Below are 27145 nucleotides of genomic sequence, written 5' to 3' on the forward strand. Positions count from 1 at the left end.
GGTGAATACTTTTTATAGGCACTGTATATATCAGCAGTCACGGAATGTCTCTCGTCCAATCAGAATACTCTCTCACAACTAGCTGTTGCACAAGGTTATGTAAAGATGTTATTACAGGTATCTTGTCTACAGTTATTATTGAACCCATGTATGAAATGGTACTGAGGACAGGATGACAGAGCTAATGGTTGGTAAAGGAGAGGTTTATGCTAAAAGAAAGAAAAAGCTAAAAGAAGTGCTATCCTGTTGCTCTGAACAGCAAATCCACAGGGAGTGTAACCTTACCCTTTTTTTCAAAAGTTGTAACTTAGTGAAAAAAATTTGTTTTGATACATTTGATGTGTGCTGTATTAAATTGATAATATAGCATTTTGGATTATTAAACTATGCAGGGTGAGAGAGGGTATCGTGGCCCCCCTGGTCCACCTGGGCGCCCAGAAGAATTTGAAGGAGGCACCACTGTGTACTTGCCAGGACCACAAGTATGCCCTCAGCCCATCAAACAATAATTTTATTGTTCTAATGTATTTTTTCATGCCATTAAAGATGTTTATTTGTAAGTAAATACCTTGATGATTTTCCTATCATTGTTTTTCACAGGGTGACAAAGGACTAAAAGGAGACAAAGTAAGTGTTATGTTGTCAATGTTGAGTATTTTGTCTTAGATTGTAGACAGCATTAAGGTGGTTTGTTATATTGTAATTCTTCTTCATTAAGACCTCTAATTTCATATGCAGGGCTACTGTGACCCAGGTCAGACAGGCGTTAAAGGTGAACTCGGCCCACCAGGACCACCGGTAAGTCTCTGAGATGGCTCAGTGGTTTGTCCAAGAAAGAAACTCATTATTTGTTACAAAGTAAGTTTTATGTTGAAATCTCTTGGATTATATTGTCAACAGTATTTTTAAAGTGATTCTGACTTTGTTATTGCAGGGTAAACCTGGCAAGGATGGAGAAGATGGGCTGAAGGTAACTATATCTTAGTTTATTATCCACCTTATCAGCTTTGTCATTGAACTGTCTCTCCAATCAAATCAAATCTTTATCACTAAAGTCCATGCTTCTTCTTACACAGGGAGAAAAAGGCTTTCCTGGTTCTCCTGGCTACGGTGGTTCCCCTGTAAATAAAGCACTTTTTTGTATTCTGCACATATTTTGAGCTTTTTGTAAGACAAATTCTTGGAGGTGTAAGCAAAGTATAATGAGTTATCTGGCATGTTTCAGGGTGAAAAAGGAGAAAGAGGACCACCAGGTCATGTAAGTAGTCTATCTCCTCTCTCTCAACTTCTTTTTCTTCTTGGCCTCTCTCTCTGCCTCTGTCATTCACTCAGTCTTTTTCTCATTAGCTAATCGACAGAGTGTGAGTTTAAAAGAACTACCAGCAGATATCAGCACATAACCATTCAGTGGGACTAAATCAGACCCCCTAAAGGATATACATATCAAATATATGTTTGAAGAAACGGGTGTATTGTCCAACACTTGGAAATGCACTCTTTTACAGATTGATAGACAGCTGATAAAAACTACTCATAGCCATAGGTAGAAGATCATTTTGTCTGTTTTTGCCATTCAGTTGCTTATAATGTTTTGGAGAATTACTGGGACAAAAAGAGAACATGTCACCAAATTAGTGAAGGTTTCCTGCTAGGAACATATTTGTCAGATATTTTATTTAAAAGATATAAGAATAACAGAACAAGCCAAGTGAAGCTACTTTGTTTAGTCACTCAGATGTTTGTCAACTAATCTGTTTTTATCTAATTATACCTTCAAACATTTAAATGTATATATATATTTCATACAACAAAAATGGGTCTGGCAGCTCTATGAGAGCTCTCGGGATAGTTGCCTCAAAACCCACCAGGGGGGTTGTTGCGTGGCATGTTCCAAAGAGACAAAACTGAAAGAAATAATGATCTCATTAAATTCATAATTTGAACACTATCCATACATCCTCCTGTATTTAAATATACAAGGACAGTATAAAGCAGAACATTACAGAACAAGACAGCAAGGTTTCTATAATTATTAGCCATTTCTACAAATGCATATAAAAAAAACCCATGTATCTGATTTTAGAAACAGCTAAACCTCTTTTAAGGTATATAATGTAAGCAATAAAGGTAATTACGGTCTAAGAACATATAGATGTTTAGCTTTATTTTTATTTCAAATAGGGACAAGAAAATAGAAAAATCAAAAGCAGAATAAAGAAATTTTACATAATGGTCGTGTTATGTCAAAGTTATGTGACACATCATATCCACTGATAAATCATGCTGTATTTCATATTAAACTGATTGACCGACCCATGTCTGGTCTAGTCATATTGTAATGTAAATGTAAACTTTTGCAATGGATTTTGGAGAGATCCTACGATAGTGTGCTAGCAGATAATGCTAATTAACTAATAGGCTACAAAGAGCCACATTTTTACCAGCTTGATATGAAATACTGTCAGATTAATCTGTTTGATATGAAATAAAAAATGATTTGTCAGTAGATAAGAAGCATTTGAGTGAAAACTAAGAAGGCATAATTAAATAAAGTAGTGTTTGTTAACATACAAAAACAAATATTTGAAAGGCTTAGTGAATGAGCTTGGCTTGGCTTGGTTTGTCGTTCATGCATCTTTCTAATATCTGACACGCCAGATGGATTTGTTTCACGCATACATCTGGAAAACCTCCCATAGACAGTGTTTGAGAAAGGGCAGAGCCTTTGAAACAAAACTCGGAGGATGATTGGATGAACGTTCTATCTGTCACATCTTTATGGGCCAATCAGAGCAGCAAAACACGTGACAATTAAACTCTTGCTGAATCCAGTTGGGAGAAGGGCAAAAACATGAATTAGTTTCCGCAAAGAAAAGAGCTCAGTGCTTTTCTTTGTTCTTCTTTTTTGCCCCGACCTCTTGTCGCTGCTTGCTTACGTCATGACTTCGCCGTGCCCGGTAGTACTGCCTCTTACCTCTGATTGGTCCTGTCACAGATGAGAGCTTTGCAAGATGGATTCGCCAGTGAGAAACACGGAAACAAGTGATTCCATCTGCTTTGCAAGGTTATCGTTTTGGTAAAACATCTCCAAAAATATGCAAAAGTTTTGGACAGGCATAATTCTTCACTTATTTCTTGAGAGGCAATATTAGTCCTGTTTATGTGTTGGTAACTCGCCAAACACATTTTCCAAGTTCTGGCAAAAAATTGAATAAATATCCTCTCCCTCATGGCTACAGATAGTTTCTATCAGCTGTAAGAATACATTCCCTTGTGTTGGACACTACGCCTCATTCTTCTCAAACAAATGTGACTGTCTGTATATCCTTAAATATTCAGATGACGCTTCCTAGTAACCAACAAAATTGATCATCATTATATACTCACAAAATGATGACATTTAATCCATGTGAAATCATTTTTTGTACAGTTCCCTTATTGAAGAATAAAAGGAGGTCACATGAATGATGATTCCAAAAGCTTCATGTGAAATGAAGAGATAATTGAGAATGTTTTCCAAAGGTTGAAGGGTTAGAGGGCATTTCTATATAAATTTAGATCTTTTTGAGAAAGGGAGAGTAGGTCAAGTGAAATCCTCAGCGTAATTTTGATTTTAAGATTCTGAGTAAACACAAGATACTTGTGCCCAGCAAAGAGGATCAGGACTCAGTCAAGAAATCCCAGCTATTTGCCTCCACAAGTCAACTATGAAGACTGATGGGTAGCAAGAAACCAGCACTTCCCCAGGGTTTCAAAATAAATGACCTATTTGAACACTGGTAACACTAGTGCCATTACTGTAAGGGATAGCGCCTTTCACAATATGATTTTTAGTATTTATTTGACATTATGTTGGTTTTTATAATTTCTATTTATATATCTGCTGGTGTATTAAAGAAAAATAAAACATGTTTTCACCTAAAAAACAGTTCTCACACCGCAGACAATTTTTCAAATAACATATAGTTTTTTGTTAAAATATTTTAAAAATGTGTTCATTCTTTTTTTCATGTGAAATATTTCAGTAAAGGCTAGAGACAGAAAAACAAATGTACTGCACAATGACTGTTTAATTATTGTCAGGAATATGCCTAGTGACTGCACTCTACTGGCTGAAGTCAGATACTGCAACTGAATTTTCCTATTTGCTGATCAGCAGGCAGGCGACTATGTGGTGCCAGCTTTTGCCCTAACATTAAAATCCTCATTAATCTGAGTCTAGGTTAATCATACATTAAAATTTATCTATAATCCAGTGTTCCTTCTTGATGTCTATGATTATGTGATTTTTAGGGGGGCGGTGCTCCGGGCCGTCCAGGTCCTCGTGGTCTCCCAGGGCCTAAAGGAGACAAAGGTAAAGTGAGGACAAAGTGTAACATGGCAACAAATATCCATGTCCATGTGTTCCTAGTATATCCATGCCTTTTTTCTTTGTTATTTTTCATCAATCCACAGGTTTTCCTGGTCCACAGGGAGATGCCGGCCCACCAGGTCAGATAACATAATATCTCATTGCATTATAGGCAGCAGGTGTTAGTTAGAAATATGAAAAACACTGACTGGCTTACTTGTTTTATGCACCAGGCCGTCACATTGAAGGGCCTCGAGGAGAGACGGGTGAGAAGGGAACCGTCGGAGAGAAAGGAGACAGGGGTGTAGAAGGAGAGTCTTTGGTCGGTCCCCCAGGTCAACCAGGTGCCCCTGGACCCCCTGGACCCCCTGGACCACTAGGTATGTCTGATTTTTATTAATAGTAAAGCATAAATACAAAAATAATAACCACAAAAAAACCTACATTTAGAATTTGTATTCAAATATTTTCCATAATATGTAAATTGTTGTGTGTCTGTGTGCAATAATTTGACCATACAGACGGTATATGTGACATGGAGAAAGGAGCTCCTGGTCCAGCTGGACCTCCAGGGTTACAGGGTGAATTGGGACAGAAAGGTAATAAATAGCTCAATTAATGCTGATCAGTTCAAGTTGTCTGAACCTGAATCCATCATCTACTATTTTATATCAAGTTTTCATATTGTTAATGTACCCATATGACTCTACTTTCAGGTGACAAAGGAGACACCTGTCTTCAATGTGAAGATTTTGGCCGACCTGGATCACCTGGCCTTCAGGGTCCTAAAGGAGATCAAGGTATGTTGTTGGGGCTATAATCTCAAAATTTCCTTTTCTGTTTGAAACTTGAAATGCTGAAATGTGAACCTTACATTTTAAATAAAAGTGTAAATATGATATCACCTAGATTTATAAGGAGTTAACATTGGTATCCTCTTGCAGGACCTCCTGGGCAAATAGGCAGCAAGGGAGACAAAGGTAGACCTGGTTCACCTGGAGAACCCGGAAGACCTGTGAGTAGAATGAGTGAGATGTAAAGAAGTGTATCTAAGCTTAATGTTTTGCACAGTTTGTCCCTTATTATGTCGAGCAAAAAAGACAATGTCCCTTTTTCTGTAATCCGCCCCTCTGTACAGGGCTCTCACGGTACCCCTGGGTTGATGGGAGCTCCTGGTGCTGTTGGTGAGCCGGGAGATGTTTTTGTAGCTCCTGGTCTGAAGGGGGACAAAGGTCTGCCTGGTTTTGCCGGTTCACCCGGACGGCCTGGACTGGATGGACAGCCAGGGAGGGATGGGTCACCCGGTTTACCTGGCCTCAAAGGAGAACCTGTAAGTGTGTGGCAAACTATTGCAAGATTGGCAGCTGCGAAATTGTTGATCCTGTAATGTTTGGCATTGAATCAAGGTTAAATAATAATAACATTATTAAAAAATCAACATACAGAAGCATTTGACAACTGAAGAGTCAGATATTATCTTGAAAAATTGGAGGAGACCCAAAACAAAGCTTAATAAAAAGAATGAATACTCATCAGGTAATTTGCAATTTTTATTAGGATAATTTTGCATTCTTTACTGTTATTTTGTGCCAGTTGACAAAAATACCTAATTCTGGCTTTAGGTACATTTTTTGACAAACCTTGTTCTAATAATTTTTTAATGCATTCCCAAGAGTCAACATCTGCTTGTAACTAAAGAAAACAGTTGAACATTTCTTCGTCTAACTTAGGCCAAAGAGGGCATTAAAGGTGAACGTGGACCACAAGGAGATCCTGGTCGCCCTGGGATTACAGGAGAGAGGGGTCCACCTGGACTGCCAGGCTATGGTCGACCAGGAGAGCCTGGAGAGAAGGGCAGTCAGGGTAGACCAGGCCACCCTGGATCACCAGGAGCACCTGGTAGGCCTGATATCTATACACAAAGATGCACAGATAGCAAACACATGTTTACTGATACTCAGTAGATAAATGCTCATAGTGCATATACCGGCTGTATGCTTGTTTGTTGATAACTCCCTTGGTATTCAACAGGTGCTAAAGGAGAGCCAGGTCAAAGTGAGAGCATTCCTGGACCTCGAGGAGAACCTGGACCTCGAGGAGAAACTGGCAGACCTGGAATTCAAGGTGAACACTAGTGTCTGCATTGTCTTATTACACTTTCTGAGTACATAATCTGAACATTATCTTGTCTTTCAGTAATGAAATACCATAATTGCAGTGATGGGTTGATATTGATAAATTTTGTTGTTGATTTCAGGCAACAGAGGCCTGCCTGGAGACCAAGGGCTGCCAGGTTTTCCTGGGTCTAAAGGTGACCAAGGAAGTCCTGGTATTGGTTTTCCTGGTCCAACTGGTCCCAAAGGTAGGATACCAAATCTTGTTTATTCCTCTTCTCCTTCAGTGTTCCGCAGACATTAAATAACATAGATTTCCAAAAGAAAATGAATGAAAAATGATTTTATAATAGACTGCATTCACATGAACAGTCTTTGACTTATGTTTCTAGGAATTAGTGGAATTCCGGGCGCTCCAGGATTACCAGGAGAGCCAGGAAGACCAGGGGTGGATGGCTCGACAGGACAACCTGGTTCACCTGGACAAAAAGTTTGTATTTTCTGCAAGTTTATTTAAATGTATTAACTTGTTATATATACAGTAGGTAGATATTTGGGTAAATTTCCCACACTTTCTGGAGATGACTCAACATCTTATTGTACTGACGTGTTGAAGTAAACATACACGCCCTAAAAGTTGGGCCGTTTTAGTTTTAGTTCTATTTTGAGAATAATTATTTCACTGTTGAGTTTCATTGAAAATCTCTGCTTATTTTTATTTACTGTAGGGTGAACCTGGAAGAGGTCTTCCAGGACCAAAAGGTCTTCAGGGCCAACCAGGAATTACTGGCTTCCCAGGCGAGAAAGGAAACATTGGCTTACCTGGTGTTCCTGGACGAGAAGGCCTGACAGGACCTCCAGGTGCTCAGGGAATCAAAGGTACAGCACAACACTGCAACAACTTCAGACTGAAGTGAGGGTCAAAATGGTTGTTACTGCTCTGAAACTCCCTACATCATTGTTTTTATTTCATCTTTAAATTAGGTGAAGTGGGACCACCAGGGCTTCCAGGACTAATTGGCCAACCAGGTCCTCCAGGAAAAGGTTCCCCCGGTGCTCCTGGACCACAAGGACCACCTGGAGAGCCAGGGCCATTCGGTAAGAGAGAACTAAATTTAAGTACTTTTGCTTTATGTACCTGATATCCTGATCGAATGTATATGGTTGTGTTGAACAGGTCGGGGAGGCGAAAAGGGAGAAAAAGGATACCCAGGTCCTCCTGGTCTGGACATGCCAGGACCTCAGGGAGAGAAGGGCCCCCCTGGCTTCCCAGGCACACCAGGAATTAAAGGACTGCCAGGGCCACCAGGTTTACCTGGCAGAGATGGGCTGATTGGAAACCAAGGTGACAACAAACTGCAAGAAGTTCAGAAAAACAGTTTTCCATGTTTTGGAATTCTTCATTGTCTGTCTGTGGATTTTTTAATAGTCATATATAATTGACGTATAAAAGAAATGGAATAAACCATATGACAAAAAATCAGCACGTTTCAACAATAAATTACTCTGCTTGATGTCATCATATTATCCTCACAATTTTAAATATTTGATCTCCTGATTTTGCGAGAATCCTGTGATCACTGGAAGTAATTTTACTTTGTTCAGGTGTAATTTCTTACCATATAATGAAAAATAGATAAGTAGCAGCAGTTGCCTTAAAAGTTTCATATTTCATTTCTAGTGATGCCTCTCTCTAGAGGCAGTTTAGATGTTTTATTTCTTATGCTTTGTAACTGCTCTCTTTTACACCATTGTCATAGGGATTTCATTTTTTTTCTGTTTGGCAGGTCCCAAAGGTGAAATGGGAGTCATTGGTACACCTGGTGTACCAGGATTTCCAGGACCACCTGGTACACCAGGATCTCCTGGTCTTAGAGGTAAGAAGTGATCAATTACACACCGCTTTTTTTAGAGTTCAAACTTCTTTAGCCATGTGTGTGTTTTAAACTCTTCTCAAAGAGCATTATGGTTACTATTAACACCCCCCTACGCCTGATTCAGGTGATCCTGGTATTACTGGGCCAAGAGGTGGCCAAGGGGGGGCTGGACCTAAAGGAGAAAGAGGAGAGCCAGGTCTTCAAGGTCCTCCCGGAAACATGACAGAGTATGATATGGAGCACATGAAGGGAGAGAAGGGAGACACTGGAGATAGAGGTATAAAACAGGATACCACTCTTTGGTGCTATAAGATTATATCCCTTCTTTACATTTACACATATGTTATGAATTGTCATTTGATTTTCAGGTGATCCTGGATACACAGGGCAGAAGGGCCACCGTGGACTTCCTGGAGACCCTGGACTGCCAGGCAAAGATGGAGAACCTGGACTACCTGGACAACCAGGTGAGTAACTGTGCTGCACTGTATATGTGTAAAGAAACATGATCATCTCAGTTTGCCTTATCCTATTTATTTCATAATATACATTGATTTTAATTAATGCTCTGCCGTTAACTCGCCATACAGTGACATAGGAGGGACAATGAAAAATATTTTTATATCTCTTGTGTCTCAGGTCAGAAAGGAGACCCTGGTGTTCCTGGAGAACCTGGCAGTATGGGACCACCTGGTCATAAAGGTGGTGTAGGAGAGATGGGGGTACCAGGTAAGAAATTCACATTAAAAGATCAAGAACATAAACTAGTTTCAAAAGATTCCATGTATTCCTTCATAGGGAGAGGAGCTGAGAATATCTCAAGATAAGTTACAGCTTAAACTGCCAGAAAATGTAATTTAATTTATCAAACATGTTCTTTTATATCTGCTTAACATGCGTCTCTGTGTGCTTTTATAGGTCCTGTTGGTCCAAAGGGTACTAAAGGAGACTATGGCACACCTGGACATCCTGGATTCAGAGGCACTGATGGATCAAAAGGAGACAAGGGAACAGCAGGTGACCCAGGTATTGGGATCCCAGGATATCCAGGAGAAAAGGTAGCTGTAACAATGGCTTTTTTATATAATGTACAAAATCTATGAGAGAAAAACCTCTACAAAGGCTCTTAAGACTTTGCAAGGCTTTGGCTGTAATCCACAGATGTGTTTCTATACAGTAAAGCATGTTTTCCAAAACTAAAAGACATGACCCAGTTTTTATGGCAGAGTAAAATGCCTAAAATTCATTCTCCTAATTAAAATATAATTGATGAGGCTAGTGGTTAGGTCGCGTCCTATGGACTTTGAGTGACACTTGTCGATGATGTCAAGGGGAAAATATGAGGATTTGATAAATGTTGGATTCACCAAAGCCTTCAGACATGCATGCAGAAGAGAAACCTCAGTGTTTTATGTGTGGAGATATTCAGTAATGAAAGCTTGAAAATAGACAAAATGGACAAACATCTCAAATTGAAGCAACTCTTAACCTGATGATTTCATGGTTAACTTCGCTGTATAAGCTTAATGCCTCTTCATGGGTGACTAAAATTAAACACTTTACATTTACACTGTAACTTTGTAAAAGCTTGTCTTTACTTGGTTGCTGTCAAAATTTTCAATCAAGATCCTCTTTCAAAACAAAAGTCTGTTTTAATCCAAACAGGTAAGAAAGTAACCTTAGCTCAAGACAGTGCAAAAAACGTAACAATTAACATAAACCAAAAATTTCCCGAAAAATAAATTGTTGCTTGAAAATATTGTTTTTTTAATCTTAGTTTGACTGCCTTTTGCACCAATTAAATTTTTCGTTCAGCTTTTTCTCAAACCAAATGTTAAACAGTACAAAGATTCATCTACTAATTAAAACAGCTGTAACCATTTTTTGCAAAATAGAATAGGTCAAAACAAGGTCCACATTACTAAAACTCCACTGTTACTATTAAATGATATATAATATCACAACATAGGGGTATAAAGAAGCATAATGACAGTTTTTTTTTTTACTTTTAATATATATAGGTTTCTGCAATAGATTATGTATTTTTGGGAGTTTGGGACCCAGTGATGGACCAAGCATTTTATTTGGGTCTGAGCTGAAAAAGTTTACAGTGAAGAGCAGAATCAATTTCTCTGTAATTCAATAAAGAGACAGGTGGTAATGGAAATGTTTTTGTTGATTATGTCATTGATGGACATCTTCTTTACTGACTGTTTTTTTCCAGAGTAATACTCAGCACCTGTTAGTCCTTACTTACTATCACTTTCCCTCCCTGTACCCTGATAGGGCCAGACAGGCCAGCCTGGCTTCCCAGGATCTCCTGGAGAGAAGGGTCTGAGGGGTCAGGAGGGGATGCCCGGAAAGCCCGGACTGCAGGGATCCAAAGGAGAAAAAGGAACCACTGGGTATCCAGGTCAGATTTTTGTTTACGCTGCAATCTTTCTCATATATATATATATAGGAAATCTGGAATCAAACAAAAAAAATTTTTCTTTACAAATTATGTTAAAATATATCTTCTAATGATTTCTCATTGTATTTTATGTGTGTTTATGTATGGCACAGGTCAGCCTGGTAGACCTGGTGAGAAGGGTACACCTGGTCTACCAGGATCGGCAGGAGAACCTGGACGTGATGGTCGACCTGGTAAGTAACAAGATCATTTATCTATTTATTTATCATTCATTTTATTTAGAATGTCAAAGTTAGTAAGCCACTTCACAAAGTCTGTCTGTATAAAGAGTAACTACTAAAGCAGCAGCAAATATGAAATAAACTGTCTCAGAAATGTGTCTCTTTGGATAAAATGTGAGAAAGTGTCAAGATCAGCCTAAACTTTAACAAGAGCACAGGGAACGGTACCCTAAGGCACAGAGACTGGCTTCCCATCTCATCATAAATGACAAGTTATGGCTCAGTGACCATTCTTAACATTAATTCTCGTGGTCAAATATGTTTTCTACAGGTGAGGCTGGCTTGCAGGGACCTCCTGGACCACCTGGAGAGAAGGGAGAACCTGGAGTGGATGGTATCCCTGGATTCACAGGGGAGAGAGGAGAGCCAGGTCAGTCTCAGAGAGTGCTGGAATCAAACATGGTTGAGTTTCTGCACAGTTAGGAAAATAAATCTTTCCTCTTGCTTGATAAAATGGCACATTGAACATGTGAAGGACATCAGGTTGTATAAATTATGCAAAATACATGATTCCTTCTCTCCCAACTCTCAATCAAATGTGATTCCTGTGAATAGACCATGTTTGATGGAGAGCAGCTATGATAAGCGATCGTGGTGCAAGTTTGAAACCCTGATGTTGGTTGTTGCACTGATGCCTGGGTGACCTAAAAGTCAGATTTTAGTGCAGAAGTTGTGAAGATTCTGGGATAAAAAAAAATTCACAGAAATTCAGACATTTTATTGGAAATTTTGTTCATACTAGGCCTAAACATGTCCTTGTGGTCCATCATCCAAAAAAAAAAAAAAAAAAGGGAGCTTCAAGCCCAACACCAGTGATACACTCTAAAACCCTACTTATCTCAAATAAGAAACTAAACACGCCTTCAAAACAAAAGCTCAGGTCTCAGGGGGTTAAAATGGGATAGTCATGCCTTCACGCCACCAAATTAAGCTTCTTCTTATAACTCTTATCCACAAACATTTTAAGGAATTGTGTGTTGTTAGGTTTTATGGCACTTAAACACTGGGATACAAAATCTTTCGGGCGAGAAGTCAAACATGTTTCATCGCCTAAAATCAGAGATTGTCAATAGAATGTTTAACTATGTACGATACAAGCAGTAATGCAGACCAGTCTTTCTGGACCAGTCCAGAAAACAATGAAACTCTCTAAAGTGGTCATGTTTGTCCTTTCCTGCAGGTATACCTGGTCGTGGTTTCACTGGGCCCCCTGGTTCTCTTGGTATCAAAGGTCAGATCTCCACCATCACTGATTAGTGAAATCTTTAATCACTGGAAACAATCAGACTTTCATCATGTAGCCTACTCTTTGCCTCTGCAGGTGATAAAGGCAGTCCCGGCTTCCCCGGCACTCCCGGTCACCCTGGCGTCCCTGGTATCAAAGGTGATAAAGGACTACCAGGCCCACAGGGAAACCAGGGTGAGCAAGGAGAGAGGGGTCTCCCAGGTAACTCCCTAGAGGGACCCAAGGGGGAGAGGGGAGAAACAGGACAACCTGGAGAAGCAGGTGAACATAAATATGACTCAGCAGATTATGATCTTGTGCTTGTAGCTCATAATGTTACCATAAAGAATCACCATTAGGAGAGACATTTTATGTTCTTGTTGTGATTCTTAAACAGGATCCCAAGGAGCACCGGGACACCCTGGTGTGCCAGGCAGAGATGGACTAAAAGGGGAGAAAGGAAACCAGGGAAACCCAGGCTTCCAGGGAGAGGCGGGACACAAGGGTGACCCAGGAGTACCTGGTCTGCCTGTATGTCGAGACACTTCTTGCTGTGAATCAGGATTTTTACTGACATAGTGGGTTAGAAACATCTTGGGTTACTCTGAATGTTTCTTTTGTATGGGTTACAGGGACAGCCTGGCCTTCCAGGTATCGACGGACAGAAGGGTGAGCAGGGACTGCAGGGTGTCCACGGCTTTCCAGGTGAGAACAGCAAAGAGAGTGTGTGTGCACTTGTACTAAACAATCAGAAAGTATTCAGATCCCCTTCACTTTTTCAGTTTTTTTATGTTGCAGCCTGATGCTGTTATCACTGAAATTTGTTTTTTCTCTCATAAAGCTACAGTCAGTACCCCATAATGGCAAAGTAAAACAGAATATAGGAAATGTTTGCTAATTTATTACAAAGAAAAAACTGAAATATCACATTGACAAAAGTATTTAGACTCTTTACTCAGTACTTAGTTGAAGCACCTTTGGCAGATATTACAGCATTGAGTCTTTGTAAATATTGTGCAACAGCCTTTGCACACCTGGATTGGGTGATTTTTTTGCCGTTCTTCCTTGCAAATCCTCTCAAACTCAAAACCTTCAGCCCAGTCCGAGGTCCGGAGTGCTGGGCAACATGTGTCTATTGATGATATGTCTTTACTTTGTTTCATTCAGCGTTCCCTCAACCCTGATCAGTTTTCTAGTTGGTGCCGCTGAAAAACACCCCCACAGCATGATGCTGCCACCACCATGTTTCACTGTTGGGATGGTATTGGGGAGGGGATGTTCCTGGTTACCTCTGGGCATAATGTTAAGAATGTAGGCCAAACAGTTAAATCTTGGCTTCATCTGGCCAGAGAATCTTGTTTATCACAGTTTGAGAGTCCTTCAGGTGCTTTTTTTTTTTTTTGCAAAATCCAAGTCAATTCATGTCTTTTTCACTGACGAGATGTTTCCGTGTAGCCACTCTGTCTTAATGCCCAGATCAGTGGATGGCTGCGGTGATGGCTGCCCTTTCGTAAATTTGTCCCATCTCCAGACAGGATCTCTGGAGCTCCCAGAGTGACCATCAGGTTCTTGGTTACTTCTCTTACTGAGGTCCTTTGCTCAGTTTGGCCTTTGGAAGAGTCCTTGTTGTGCCAAACTGTGTCCATTAGAGAATTATAGAGGCCACTGTGCTCTTGGGAACCTCTAGTGCAGCAGATTTTTTTTGTAGCCTCCACCAGATCTGTACCTTGTAATATTCCTGTCTCTGAGCTCTGCAGGCAGTTCCTTTAACCCCATAGCTTGGTTTTTGCTTGGATATGGACTGTCAGGTGTGAGGTGTGTGCCTTTCTAAATCATGTCCAATCCAATTAGTTTACCTCAGGTGGACTCCAGTCAAGGTGTGAAAACATCTCTGCAAAGATCAAGAGACATGGGAGGAACCTGAGATAAATTTAAGTGTTGTTGCAAAGCGTCTAAATACTTACTTCACAGTTATTTTTCTTTTTTTTTATTTTAAATTCATTGATAAAGAAATCACTGTGCATGGTGAGCATGTGAAGAAAAACCTGTGTGGTAATTTGCATACTAGACAGAGGAAATATCTCATTTTTATGTGTTTGATTAAAAATGTCATGCATTTTTGATTGCAAACTCCAGGTACAAAGGGAGATAGTGGTGAAATTGGATTCAAAGGAGAAGTTGGAGACAGAGGATTCCCAGGAGTCAAGGGTAAGTTTCATTTTATTTTAAATTAAATCAATCTCTTTCTAATTAACTGGAATAATGGTTGTTAGTTGTACTTACATCTGTTGCAGTTTCATTCTTTGACCTCCATATATCACTACTGATTTATTCAGTGCATGTAATTTTAAAGAATTTAACCATTTAAATAAGTTTAATTATTGTTTATTGTTGGCCATATTCTTGTGGCCATATCGTCAATGATAATCTTTACCTGGACTGAATGTGGTTTAAATTAAATTTCCCCTTTAAGAGATGTCAGGGACATTTTGTTCCATTTAGTTTTTTTATTATTTTCAAGCCATTTTGGCTGCCTTGAATGAGTACATCTCACATTTGCCAGAGGATATATCATCTTTTTGAATATTTGAATTGTTGACTCAGTTCCTTATATTAGCCTGAAAAGGCTAGGCTACACAAAAAAACAACACATTTGGTCCTTACAACAAAAAATGTCCCATTGAAAACCACTAAAAATTTTGATTTTGATTTCTGATCCCACAATCCCACAATGCATTTCTTTATGTTAAGATTTCATTTTAAGTTTCAATTTTTCTTTTTGATATTTGTCCACCAGATGGCGCTACTTTTTCCCATTCAAAACATGCCAAAAAATTTCACACTTTTTAAAAATTTTTATTTTTGCAAGTATGTGTCACTACTGACTTTGGATAATGGTGTGTGTGTAAACAAACCCCCCCCCAAAAAAAGCGTAGGTTTGTGTGTGTGTATTTTATATGAGTTTTTGTGATTTTGTTCTGTTAAAACAATTGGAGTTGTGTGAACATATTGGACTTTAACGGTTTAAAAACCCCAAAAATATGATTAATATTTGATATGTATATTTCAGGCTGAAGTAGTTTTGAAAGACTGATTTGCTCAAAGTGTTACTGCAGTTTTAGGGGAGCAGACATTTCTTGTCCTTTAGGGAAAAATGCGTTAGGGTATTAAAGGAACTCTTAAGGGTTAAATTAATGTGTGGAGAAGAGATTAGACAAATGCACAAATAAAAACATCTCTTTTTTGTATTTCAGGTAATGTAGGCCCACCTGGCCCCCCTGGCCCCTCTATCTTCATCAAGGGAGACATTGGGTTCCCAGGAACTCAAGGCTTACCAGGACCTCAAGGACCCAGTGGGTTCCCTGGACTGAAAGGACAACAAGGTGATTTTTTTGCTCATAAGAGTGCTCTGTCCTATAATCCCCTCTAGTTATTCAGTCTTCTCTCACTTCACCATTATTGTTATTTTCTCACAGGACTGATAGGATCCCCAGGGCCAAAAGGTGATGATGGACTTCCTGGATATAACGGCCGGCCTGGAGCCAAAGGAGAGCCTGGTCTGCAGGGCCCACAGGGTGAGACTCTCACAGGGATGAATGATGTTGGAAGGAGCTGTTTGTTATAGTGTCATATCTTATTAATTACCCTATGTCTTCAGGACCAAGAGGACACCCCGGCCCCCCAGGACCTGATGGTGTTCCAGGTCAAGTCGGCCCACCTGGCCCCTCCTCCATGGAGCATGGTTTCCTGGTAACCCGTCATAGTCAATCAGAGGAGGTTCCTTATTGTCCAGAGGGAACATCGCTCATATATGATGGCTACTCCTTGCTTTATGTGCAAGGAAATGAGCGGGCTCATGGACAGGACTTAGGTAAGAAAAGATCAAAGAATGTTACAGAATAAAAAGCAGAAAGTTCAAAGTATTTATTAGTTGTCATCTCTACCTGTGTTTTAGGTACAGCAGGAAGCTGTCTAAGGAAGTTCAGCCCAATGCCATTCCTGTTCTGTAACATCAACAACGTGTGCAACTTTGCCTCCCGCAATGACTACTCGTACTGGCTTACTTCCCCTGAGCCGATGCCTATGAGCATGGCACCTATCACTGGTGAAAGCATCAAACCTTTCATCAGCAGGTACATCAATGTTTTCATCCTTATTCATCTGTTTAAACACAAGTCACTACACTGGCAGAAAAACGACTTACCCCTTTGGAGTTTTTACCCTTTTATTGATTTTATAAACTATCATGCTCAATATAACTGGGCTTTTTGACAAAACATTACAAAGAAATCTTTGACTTCAAAGTGAAAACAGATTTCTACAAAGCAATGTCAATTAAACAAAGATATGTAAGATGAAATAAGTAACTGCATCAATATTCACCACCTTTAAAGTGACTCGCCCAATTAACCGGGAGTCCAGCCAATCGGTGCTAGTAGTCTTACAATTAGAGAAATGGGGGATCACCTGAGTGCAGTGAATGTGTCTCGAGTGACTGCAGTATAAAGACACCTGTGTCTGGAAGGTCCAGACACAGATGTGTATAATGTCACTTTGACATTAAAGAATTGTTTGTTTCTTTTTTTGTCAAAGAAGCCAAATTATATTGACCATGATTTATATATAAAATATATATAAAATCAATAAAAGGTTAAAACATCCAAGGGGGTGAAAACTTTTTATAGGCATCTTATGGAATCTGAACTAGTGAGATGCCTGCACACGTGAGCAAGGAGACAGTCTTCTTGTACCTCAGTATGAATTAACTCCAGGGTGAATAAAAGTTTCTGAACTAAATGAAACATTCTGTTCATATAACATTCTGAGCTGCTTAGCAACAGTCAGGTTTTAAACAAGTATCTTCTGGCTATTCTGCATTTTCCCCCACTGAATGCTAATGTTGTTTACAACCACTTCAAGCAAGAAATAGCAATGGCGTGAAATAATCATGGGGTTAACCCGCGTCAAGATTTTTGACCATGTGCAAATTTGTTGCCAGGAGGCCAAGATCGGTTAATCAGGTGATTGTGCCAGAAAGGCCATATTCAATAAGTTTCTTTTGTTGTTGTTTTTGTTTGTTGTCAACAAGAAAAACATATATCATCCATTTTGGTAATAGCTACAGACCAAAAAAACAAAGGAATCAGCACATATACAAGAGGCCCTTAAACAGAGCCTTGGGGAATACCACAATTCATAAAAGATGATGGGAAGGTTTTTTTTCTTTCAGTTATGGGGTGAACCTTACTCAAGCAGGGAGCTGCATCTATTATCTCTGTCCAGCTGTTTTCCAAGAATTCAAGATGGTTTTGTGGTCTGCTATTCAGAGATCAATTTGAACTTAAATGATACTTTAACCAGAGATAACAGAGCATCACTTCTCCTGCAGTGCAGAGTTTGTATTATTTCCATGCAGCCATGCTTTTAATATAAACAGCTCATCTGACATTCACACTGTTTCCCTGTCTTTCATGTCTGCAGGTGTGCTGTTTGTGAAGCTCCAGCCATGGTGATAGCGGTTCACAGTCAGACCATTATGATCCCATCATGCCCTCAGGGCTGGGACTCTCTGTGGATCGGCTACTCCTTTGTCATGGTAAGAAAAACAGAAACAAGCTGATCATACACATTCAGTGCAGTTTTTTTATTTCCTTTGTTGATATTTTGTTTATCGAAGTATTGTTTGACTTTATCAGAGCCACCTACAAGAGTTACTGTGAGTACAAGCATGGGTGTAGCACAGGGGGGAAAAAGGGTACTAATTACCCGGGCCCACAGTAGGGAGGGGCCCTTGAGAAGCCTGCAATGAAATGTGTGTTTTTATTTGTTTTTGTCTTAGTGAATAGTGTCATTTTTGAATCAAAAGCAAATAAATGAATTGGTCAGACTGAAATTTATATAAAATAGTGTAAAACAAAGTATTGAAGGGGTGCTGCTCCTCCCTTAAAAATGTCCAGCACTGCAAAATAATGCAAGTAAATTTAATTTTGATGGGGGAATTATGGTTCAAAAATCCATTAGATGCAGAGATATTTTTTAAAAATTATGCAACATTTGTTTCTTGACAATCTTGTTAAGGGGGGGCCCTGTGTAACATTCTCTCCGGGGGCCCAAAATCCTTAGCTACGCCCCTGAGTACAAGTAGTGATAACTATGCAATCTCCCCTGTCTCCAAACTACCCTACTTTCTCATAACCCCTAGCAACTACTAGAATAAAAAAACATAATGTTTTGTTTTTTATCTACAGGTTTGATCAAATGTGCAAGCATACTCCGATAATAATTTCTCCATTCACGTGCATGAATTATTATCAAAAGATTTAATTTTTTAATGAAAGAAAAAACCTATTGTAATCCTTTATGCATCAAATTAAGCTGTTTTTATGTCTGTATTTGTGCAGCACACCAGTGCAGGTGCTGAGGGTTCAGGCCAGGCTCTGGCCTCTCCTGGATCCTGTCTGGAGGAGTTCCGCAGTGCCCCGTTCATCGAGTGTCACGGTCGTGGAACCTGCAATTATTACGCTAACTCCTACAGCTTCTGGCTCGCCACCATTGAAGATAGTGAGATGTTCACGTAAGACAAAAAAAACATTGTTTTCTTTATTACGAAGAGTAAATTAATGGCAGGTGAAACTTACAGTATCACTGACCTACAGAGGTTAGACTTTCAAGAGCACACCAAGAAACTGTGACATGTCAGTTTCTTCACTCAGACAAGCATCGGTACCAACACTTCCATAAAATGTTTAAGTTCTTGTGACAAAAGAAGGATGTTTTTATGGTGAAAATACACCTCCTGCCTGAGATCTGTGATGCTTTTACTGGCTTCTGTGGTCTGAGTCATTGTGGGTAAGGAGTGGTCTTTATCAGGCTTGCTGGTGGACTTCACCTGGCTGAGCCTGGAGCTTCTCAGTTCTTAAAACAATGGTGCATATTTCCGATTCAAAGGCCAAATTTCATGAAACTGTAAATACAGACAATATCCAAAATAGATTTGTGACTTCGAAAATTCCCAAAAGGTAATTTAGTGCTGAATTGTTACCTAAAGGTCTTTAAAAGCTCTCATCGCTGCAGAGCTGAGCAGAAGTGGAACGTTTTTTCAAACGGGAAGTCACAAAGACTACATGTTTTAAACGATAAAAAGTAATTATTTAGTAATGCATTTTTATGCTTTTTAAGTCAAATCACTAACATTTTAATCATCTTAATTTCTATCATCACTTTTTGTGACTTCCACCCTTGGGGCCTTTTTCTTTAGATTAATTAAAAACAATGAGCATGGTAAAATGTAACAATATTTCTATCATTTTTTAAATTTAAATATATATTTTATCACTTCATTAATCAGCTCACGAGTTTTTATGACCTCCCCTTTTATTATTTTATTTTTCTTGTTTTCACCTTCATATTTTTCAAATGCCAACGCCCCCTCGCAGTCCTTGAGGTCTGCTGATCAGCTTCACCTTGTCGTCCCAAAAAACAGATTAAAAACCTGAGGTGATCGAGCCTTCTCTGCAGTGGCTCCCAAATTGTGAAACGAATTGCCACTCGAAATCAAAAGTCATTTTTCTTGCCTGCTTGTATTTCTTTCCTCCTAATGTGTTTACTTCTATGGTGTTTGTGCTGTGATTTTACTTTGCAGCGCTTTGGTAAAGTTAAATGTTTTTAAAATGTGCTATATAAATAAAGGGGATTGGACTGGAATTTCATCTCACTGATATCCACTTAACTTGTCTCTCTTCCTCCTCCAGGAAACCTGTCCCAACAACACTAAAAGCAGGAGATCTCCGAACACACATAAGCCGCTGTCAAGTGTGTATGAAGAGGACATAAACTCAACACCAGCGGCTTCTGTGTATCCCAACAACACGTGCTGACATCCTCCACTTGCCCTTACTTCGTGTTTCCAAAGGATGGTGCTATTTCCCTGCACGTGTGAGAGGAAAAGGGACAGTGATTTGGTTTGAAGAACAGCCGGAGATTGAACACAACGATCCAGACCAAGCGGCCTTTTGCTCCGTGCAGAACACTTTACTAACATGATCACAGAATGTCTCTAATGAATGGCACCAAGTTTACCGCTGCACTGAATACACAGCCCCTAAACTGGTAAACTGGTGTTCATTTTGAAAGGGTTGTTTGTGTAGGTCTGGTGCTACTCAATGTTACTTATCTGCCTTATTCCCTTTTGTTTTTTATGTCGATCTTTCTCTCAGTGCCACCCCTTTCAAAGATATAGCCGCATCTCTATATAGATTGACACACTTTTTTATTCTTTACTTATTTTAAGGATGGGACTTACCACTCGCTACAGATGCATGTCATTCCCTAAATCACCATTATTGTCCAGACACATAGATATATAACAATCACACTGTTGTAAATATAATGCATTCCTCTCTAACATAGTTCTACATACTCTCCTCAGGTTATTATTGTGTGTTATTTAGTCCTTTTTTTTATTTATGAGATTTATGAGATTATGTTTGTTGTATCCAAGATTCAAAGATAGAAAAACAGTGTTTCCATGTCTGACAATGCCGCCTTAGTAAGATGCAGTACAGCACTGAAATAGCAGGGTTATGCATGAGGGTGCGTGTGTATGTAAGTGTACATAAATGAATGGATTTTAGCCGTGTGGATGTGATGTTTGTTTGCTGATGTCTGCATTTGTGTTGTTGCACAACTCCAAAAAAAAAGATAATTTTCCGCTCATGAATACTGTCAGAACATTGTTTATAACAGCTGCCTGATCCCAAAGAAATGCACATGTATATATACTTACACTTAACATGTAGTAGCTCTTTCTTGTATACTTGATTGTTCCCATTTGTGAATTAATTTTTCCCCATCATGTTTCATTAAGAGTGAAGCTGTTTTATCACAGATAGATAAAGAGCCTGTACTATGAATCAGAATTTTCAGTAATCAAAGTAACTTTAGGGTTAACTCTGGGTTTTCAGGATTATGAGGATTGATCACTCTTTTCCCTGTGGGTTCCACCATGGGTCCAGGCACTCCTGGGGGGGTGCTTAAGATCTGGGGCCCTGTCTGCTCTGACATTATCTAGATTAGATGCATATATTTTTTAAAAATCCCAATAATAAACATAATGTATGATGGCATATAAGAGCCACCCTCAAAAATTAAAAATGATAATGAGGATACACCAACTTTCTAGGAAAAAAAGTTGCAATTTTTTGGGAAAAAAAAACACTTTTTAAAAAAAAAAAAAATTGTAAATTTGCAGGAAACCAAACTAAGAAATTTTGAGTTTAAAAGGAAAGAAATTCACGAGAAAAAATTTCAACGTATGTGATTTTGAAAAAAGTTTTACATGTTGACATTGTCGACTCAAAAATGACAAGTTTTTAAAGTCATAATTTCACAACACTGGTAGGTCAAAACGTATGAGAAACCAGACTGAAAGCAGTGGTTTGATGGCCACAGTTTACAGAAATGTCTCCTCTTAGTCCAGATGATAATGTGAAGATTCTGGAATAAAATCCAAAGTATTTCCTGACTTCTAATTCCCGGCAAGAAGTATAATTGAATCAGACTCTCAACTGGACTTGTGCAAGAAAAACAGCTTTATCTGGTATGATTTTTGTCCACACAGTCAGCTATTTTTGACTTCATAATCTCAAAAGTTGTACGTTTTGGTTCAGATAATATTTTGTTAAAAATTCAATTTTTACCCCATGTAAATTTAAGAGTTTTTAAACTTGAAAATTTTGTTCAGATCCTTTTTTTTAAATTTCAGAGTGGCCCTAATATGCTGGTGTAATAATGAATATTTTTAAAGTGATATTCTATCTGGAACAAATGTATGAAGGTCTATTATTTTGGGATTTTTCCAATTAAAACAATTGAAAATTAATGTTTAATTTCTCCAAGTGGGTGGGGGGGCTAACTTAGCTTTTCTTAGATACAAATGGGGGGCCTGGCACACACTATGAGGTTTTAAAATCTGAACCTATTATACATGACTACAAAGAATGAAAGCTTTAAAAGTTTTGTTCTGGTAGCATAATGTCCAATAAGATGACAAGCAGAGTAAAGAAGCTAACATAGCTAGCTGTTAGCTCCATGCTGTATCTACAGTGTCTAACCCTCCTCTCTGCTCAGCGGTTCAGATGTGGCATGTTTGACAGGACAAACGTGTTGTTACCGTGAATCGAAAAAGTAGTCCTTAATTTCTGATTCCAATGGACTTAATGTGTTTACTATTATTGCCATGGCTGTCTTTGTTGTGCTTCCTTCTTCAGTCAGCTTGCTCCCTGATTGGCTATCATCACATTCCATGTTACAATCCACACCACACAATGCATGCTTTGTGTTCTCCACCAAACAACAGGATTTCTGATTGTAAATATTGAAAGTGTTAAACATGAATAAAAATTATGATTTGACACAATAATCCTTAGAGCTATCAGATAACCAGGCATTTTGTGACATTGGTCAGAGGAGAGGGCTCAAAATCAGCCCAGTTATCTTGTAATGCATAACTCACCCTACGGCAACCTGTATGACACTTTGCCTATCGATCTCTATGTCATGAAGGCCTGAGAGCTGAATGCAGGAGGGGAGAAGGGAGACAGAGACCAACAATTTGAGCTTCCCATATATGCTCTGAAAAAGCCCAAAATGTTATGAATCAATTTGTTTAAAATACACCTTAATTTGCTCAGTAACACCTGGTAATTTTGCTTATGTCAGACCTTCCTTCTTTTGTCAAGACCAAAGAATGTACATCTCTCACAGACATCACATCTGTCTGAATAGAAATACATGCTAAAACTTTCAAAGTAGAATGGGACTAAGCTTTTGGTTAGGTAAGGATGCAAGGTTAAGGTAAGGATGAAAATACATAAAGTTCAAAGTTAGAAACCTGTAAAACCTTATCATAAAATGTAAAGAGTAATCAATATGTTACAGAAAAAGCTCCCCCTCTATGTAAATGTTAAAATGTAGCAAATGTAGCTTTGTAGCTCTGTTACCTCAGTATGCAACAGTGATAGGTAGCTTACGTAGCCAAAGCTAGAGCTCTTGAAGCTACAAAGCTAAAATAAGCAACAAAAGCTACTTTATCTACATAACTTTTGTAGCTACATTACCTTTAGCTATGTTTCTAAAGCTCCCATTGCTAAAGCTAACTTAGCTACATTGGCCTACAAAGTAATGTTAACCTTGTAGCTAAAGTAAAGAGAGCTTCCGTTTGTGAATCTACTTCTAAAACATAATTCACACCCAAATCAGACCTCCAACCTTTATTCTGTTTTATTTATGAAATGTGTCTCAGTCTGTGGTAAGTTCATGAATGTAACTGCCAGACTTTGTTTATGACTAAAGCTGAATTTCCCCAAAAATTGCAGACTCTTACAGGGGCTGCCTGAGATCTCTTCCTTTTGTGACTGCAGTTGTGTTGATTTTAGTCTCCTGTAGCGATGTGTCTACATGTTCACAAAGACGTATCAGGTTAATAACCAGCTTCACTTGTTATGATCCCCTATGTCAGGGTTAGTGGGGCCAGGTAACTGAAGTTAGTTTGGGTACTCTGAACTGGATTAGTAGTACAGGCCCCAGGAGAACAGTATTTATGTTTGCTATACATGTTTTGATACTTTAAAGCTCCTGAGTTGCATGAATTCAACTTAATTTCATCAGGATGATGACATCTTGGATCACAAATAAAGCTTCTGTCCCTTAAAGAACTTTTAAAGACACAAAGTTTTCTACTCCTCTGACTGTATTTTGTTTGTGTGTGTGCTTGGTCATGTTAAAATGCTCCATGAAGTTTTTACATTATAGGCAGTGTTGCTATCAAAATAAACTTGACCACAATTGAAGTAGTCCTTGCTAATTTCCAGAACTCCATCTGGGTTGTATGTTTTACAGACACCTTAATGGGTGATTCCTACAATAAAATGATACTGTATGTAGAAAACGTGTATTTTTTCTGTTTATGTAATTAAAAGATTTTACCACAAGGGGGCAGCACCTGCACACTTTCTGTGAGTACTTGAGGCGTCCTGGGCAAACACTCCTGCTGATACCAAAGCTCTGAGTGTTTCTTGTTTGTAACTGCCTTGTCTGTTTTTTTCTTTTTGTTTTTTTTTTACAAAAAGAGGGAGCAGAAGCTGACCTCCAGTCTATCCTGAACCCTAATTTAAGTGCAACCTCGGCACCAACACTTCCACAGGCCGCTGCAGCCGATACCTCAGCACTTCTGCCGGGACCGTGGCCAACAAACCCGTTCACCCCCCCTGAAAACACAAACAGATCGATACGCTCTGCAGAGAACCAGATAACCCCTCCTTTCATCTCCACTCTCGTCTTTCATCTATTACCGGAATCCTATCCCTTGTTTCCTCTCTTGTCGCGAGACGGACAAACAGAGGCCTCGACCCGTGGCTATCTTCATAAACATGTCTAACAAGGCCTTCACCTTTGACCGCTGAGTGCAAGGTCACTCAGGTGGGAGTCGCACTGGATGGTCATACATACAAACACCCAAAGGCCAAATGGTCAAATGGCAGGTACGAGTGGGTGTAACGGCCTAATGACCACCATCAAGATTATTTGCTGTAAGGCTGAGATGTCTGCCATCAGGACAGAGACTCCTTTAACAGACAAGCTACAGAAAAACAGATGCTTACATACAAATTTAACAATCATACTAGAAGCAAGGACTTCGTCAACTGCTGAAAAAAAAAACAGAATGACTCCCTAACATTGAAAAGAGGACCTTTTATGTTAAAAGTAGCACAGAACATTGCAAGATGTTTTCCTTCAAATAACTTTACCTTAACCTTGCGAAGCAGATTGATATGCCAATTTCCCTGTTTTTCACTGGCGAATCCATCTTGCAAAGCGCTCATTTGAACCGTTTGGGCCCGGTTAGAAAGTGACAGGGCCAATCAGCAACGAGGGGCAGTACTTTCAGGCACAGCAGAGTCATGCCGTGAACAAGCAGCAGCAAGATCTGGTGCAGTTATGGAGGAAGAGATTAGCGTGGATGCTGCTAAAGCGCCAGTTTTATCAGAACTTGACGGCAAAACTGCACTGAACCAACAAGGCATTATTGCTGTATTTTCACTGTAAAAAATGTACAAAAAAGAAGGTTAAGTTTGGGCTCCAGTTTTGAACCTACCCTAGGGTGAAAACTTACAGTTCGCACAGCTTTAGGTCTCCTGGTTGTCTAGTTTAAGCAAAAAAAAAAAAAAAAAATCTGGAGTCAATCAGATAAAACCCCTTGGACTAGTTTATTAAAATGAGCAAAGTGTAAAAACACCATAATTTTTTTAACTTTTGTTTTTTGTTGTGCGGTTCCTGTACATTTTAGAGGATGGCCCCAAGAGACTTTTTTTTTCATCTAATCATGATACATATGTGTACCTATTTTCATGCTCATAGCTTTTACTCAGTCCCCTATCTCACTTTTGGGGACCCTGTGTGATGCACTTTCAAAATTCCACCACTAGATGGCTATATCCTCTGGGGGACAATTTTGGGGAAAGCTTGGTGAGTTTTGGGACATGTTGAGGCCCCCAAAACAGGCTGTAAATTGCCATAAAAATAACGCCTACAGATACAGTAAGGCTCTTGCACAGTAGGCACTTGGGCCCTAATTATAACATATTAATGCACCCAACATGTTGAAGGCATTATGCACCGCCCACATCTGTTGTCTACTGTCTTTTGTTAACTGGGGTGTCTTTTCATTAAAAAAAAAAAAAAAAAAAAAATCTATAAGGTGTACGTACTCTTAAGTAAACCAACATTTCATTTTCGAGGATAAATGTCACATATTGATAGAGAAAAGAAATTTAAAAGTTCCTTGCTCTTCTCCAGGCTCCCAAAATGCTTTGCATATAGCTCACGTCTCCTGGAAGTGCAAGCCAGAAGGCGTTGGCATTTAAAAAAATGCTTTTCTCCTTTAATGTGAAAAATTAAATTATGGGTTGCTTGCAGTCACATGATCCCAAGTGTCAGCTGAGGGGAAGGTAGTGAGGGACTGCCATGAGAACGAACAGGAATGGAGGAAAGTTAGCACTTTGAAGCTCTAAATGGACTTGTATCCTGCAATTATCATCAGAACATTTCTACATACATTGAGTATGTTCCCTGCACTTTACAAAAAAGTGTTTTTTTCCACAGTCTAACCCATTTATCTGGCTTGGAGGTGATCAATATCATGAACCGCTCAGTCCTGCAGACCTCCTAGCATCTAGCATCACCTAATCAGCTGAAGAGAGACAAGAGACTGAGCTAAAAGGCAATTAAACCCCTTTAAGGTCTATGTTAGGATGATTCTTTGCACCTGGGCTGCTGCTGCTGCAGGTGAAACTAAATGATGTGCAGCTGCAGTCAAACAACCAGCCAATCAGTGGACAGCAGCAATCAACTCAACACATTTAAAGGCCTGGACCCTGAGGTATGGGGCATCGCTTCATCCATGTTCAGCTAGTCACTCTGTCTCTTATCATCTTTGGGAAGGTTGTTTTGTGTGGGTGTGTGTGTGTGTGTGTGTGTGTGTGTGTGTGTGTGTGTGTGTGTGTGTGTGTGTGTGTGTGTGTGTGTGTGTGTGTGTGTGTGTGTGTGTGTGTGTGTGTGTGTGTGTGTGTGTGTGTGTGTGTGTGTGTGTTTGTTTGTTTGTTTGTTTGTTTCTAATGTTTTGTGTATTTGTGTACATCAAGGCACTTGATTCAGTTAACTGAGCCAGATAGTTTAGTTTGGACACACACTTTTGCATAGATTTTTTTATGTTTGTTTAGTCACACTAGGTTAAGAGGGGCTGTTATTCTGTTGTTAGGTTTGGTTTGTTTGTCAGGTGGGATTTAGGATCTCATCTGTCCTTTGATTTTGCCTCACCTTTAAAAAT

The 27145-nt window shown here is 39.3% G+C and overlaps 1 protein-coding gene across 1 annotated transcript in view; it reads left to right on the forward strand.

The window, feature by feature from the left end:
- The window catches only part of col4a1 (collagen, type IV, alpha 1), a 69228-nt gene extending 45122 nt beyond the window's left edge, over positions 1 to 24106 (forward strand). Inside the window, exons 13-52 of the mRNA XM_041806255.1 lie at positions 393 to 482; positions 601 to 627; positions 739 to 798; positions 935 to 970; positions 1077 to 1121; positions 1226 to 1258; positions 4294 to 4354; positions 4456 to 4491; positions 4585 to 4731; positions 4873 to 4950; positions 5068 to 5151; positions 5296 to 5366; positions 5490 to 5681; positions 6082 to 6250; positions 6383 to 6475; positions 6609 to 6713; positions 6858 to 6955; positions 7194 to 7344; positions 7450 to 7563; positions 7643 to 7810; positions 8253 to 8342; positions 8467 to 8619; positions 8711 to 8809; positions 8982 to 9071; positions 9261 to 9400; positions 10629 to 10755; positions 10908 to 10988; positions 11308 to 11406; positions 12217 to 12267; positions 12358 to 12543; positions 12659 to 12792; positions 12894 to 12966; positions 14398 to 14469; positions 15516 to 15644; positions 15738 to 15836; positions 15920 to 16132; positions 16217 to 16394; positions 17743 to 17857; positions 18663 to 18835; positions 20013 to 24106. Of these exons, the coding sequence (XP_041662189.1) occupies positions 393 to 482; positions 601 to 627; positions 739 to 798; positions 935 to 970; positions 1077 to 1121; positions 1226 to 1258; positions 4294 to 4354; positions 4456 to 4491; positions 4585 to 4731; positions 4873 to 4950; positions 5068 to 5151; positions 5296 to 5366; positions 5490 to 5681; positions 6082 to 6250; positions 6383 to 6475; positions 6609 to 6713; positions 6858 to 6955; positions 7194 to 7344; positions 7450 to 7563; positions 7643 to 7810; positions 8253 to 8342; positions 8467 to 8619; positions 8711 to 8809; positions 8982 to 9071; positions 9261 to 9400; positions 10629 to 10755; positions 10908 to 10988; positions 11308 to 11406; positions 12217 to 12267; positions 12358 to 12543; positions 12659 to 12792; positions 12894 to 12966; positions 14398 to 14469; positions 15516 to 15644; positions 15738 to 15836; positions 15920 to 16132; positions 16217 to 16394; positions 17743 to 17857; positions 18663 to 18835; positions 20013 to 20094 (4242 nt within the window). The 3' untranslated portion in view covers positions 20095 to 24106. The remainder of the gene's footprint in view (positions 1 to 392; positions 483 to 600; positions 628 to 738; positions 799 to 934; positions 971 to 1076; positions 1122 to 1225; positions 1259 to 4293; positions 4355 to 4455; positions 4492 to 4584; positions 4732 to 4872; positions 4951 to 5067; positions 5152 to 5295; positions 5367 to 5489; positions 5682 to 6081; positions 6251 to 6382; positions 6476 to 6608; positions 6714 to 6857; positions 6956 to 7193; positions 7345 to 7449; positions 7564 to 7642; positions 7811 to 8252; positions 8343 to 8466; positions 8620 to 8710; positions 8810 to 8981; positions 9072 to 9260; positions 9401 to 10628; positions 10756 to 10907; positions 10989 to 11307; positions 11407 to 12216; positions 12268 to 12357; positions 12544 to 12658; positions 12793 to 12893; positions 12967 to 14397; positions 14470 to 15515; positions 15645 to 15737; positions 15837 to 15919; positions 16133 to 16216; positions 16395 to 17742; positions 17858 to 18662; positions 18836 to 20012) is intronic.
- Positions 24107 to 27145: the final 3039 nt, after the last annotated feature.

Source organism: Cheilinus undulatus, linkage group 15, assembly GCF_018320785.1.
Source record: "Cheilinus undulatus linkage group 15, ASM1832078v1, whole genome shotgun sequence".
NCBI lineage: Eukaryota > Metazoa > Chordata > Actinopteri > Labriformes > Labridae > Cheilinus > Cheilinus undulatus.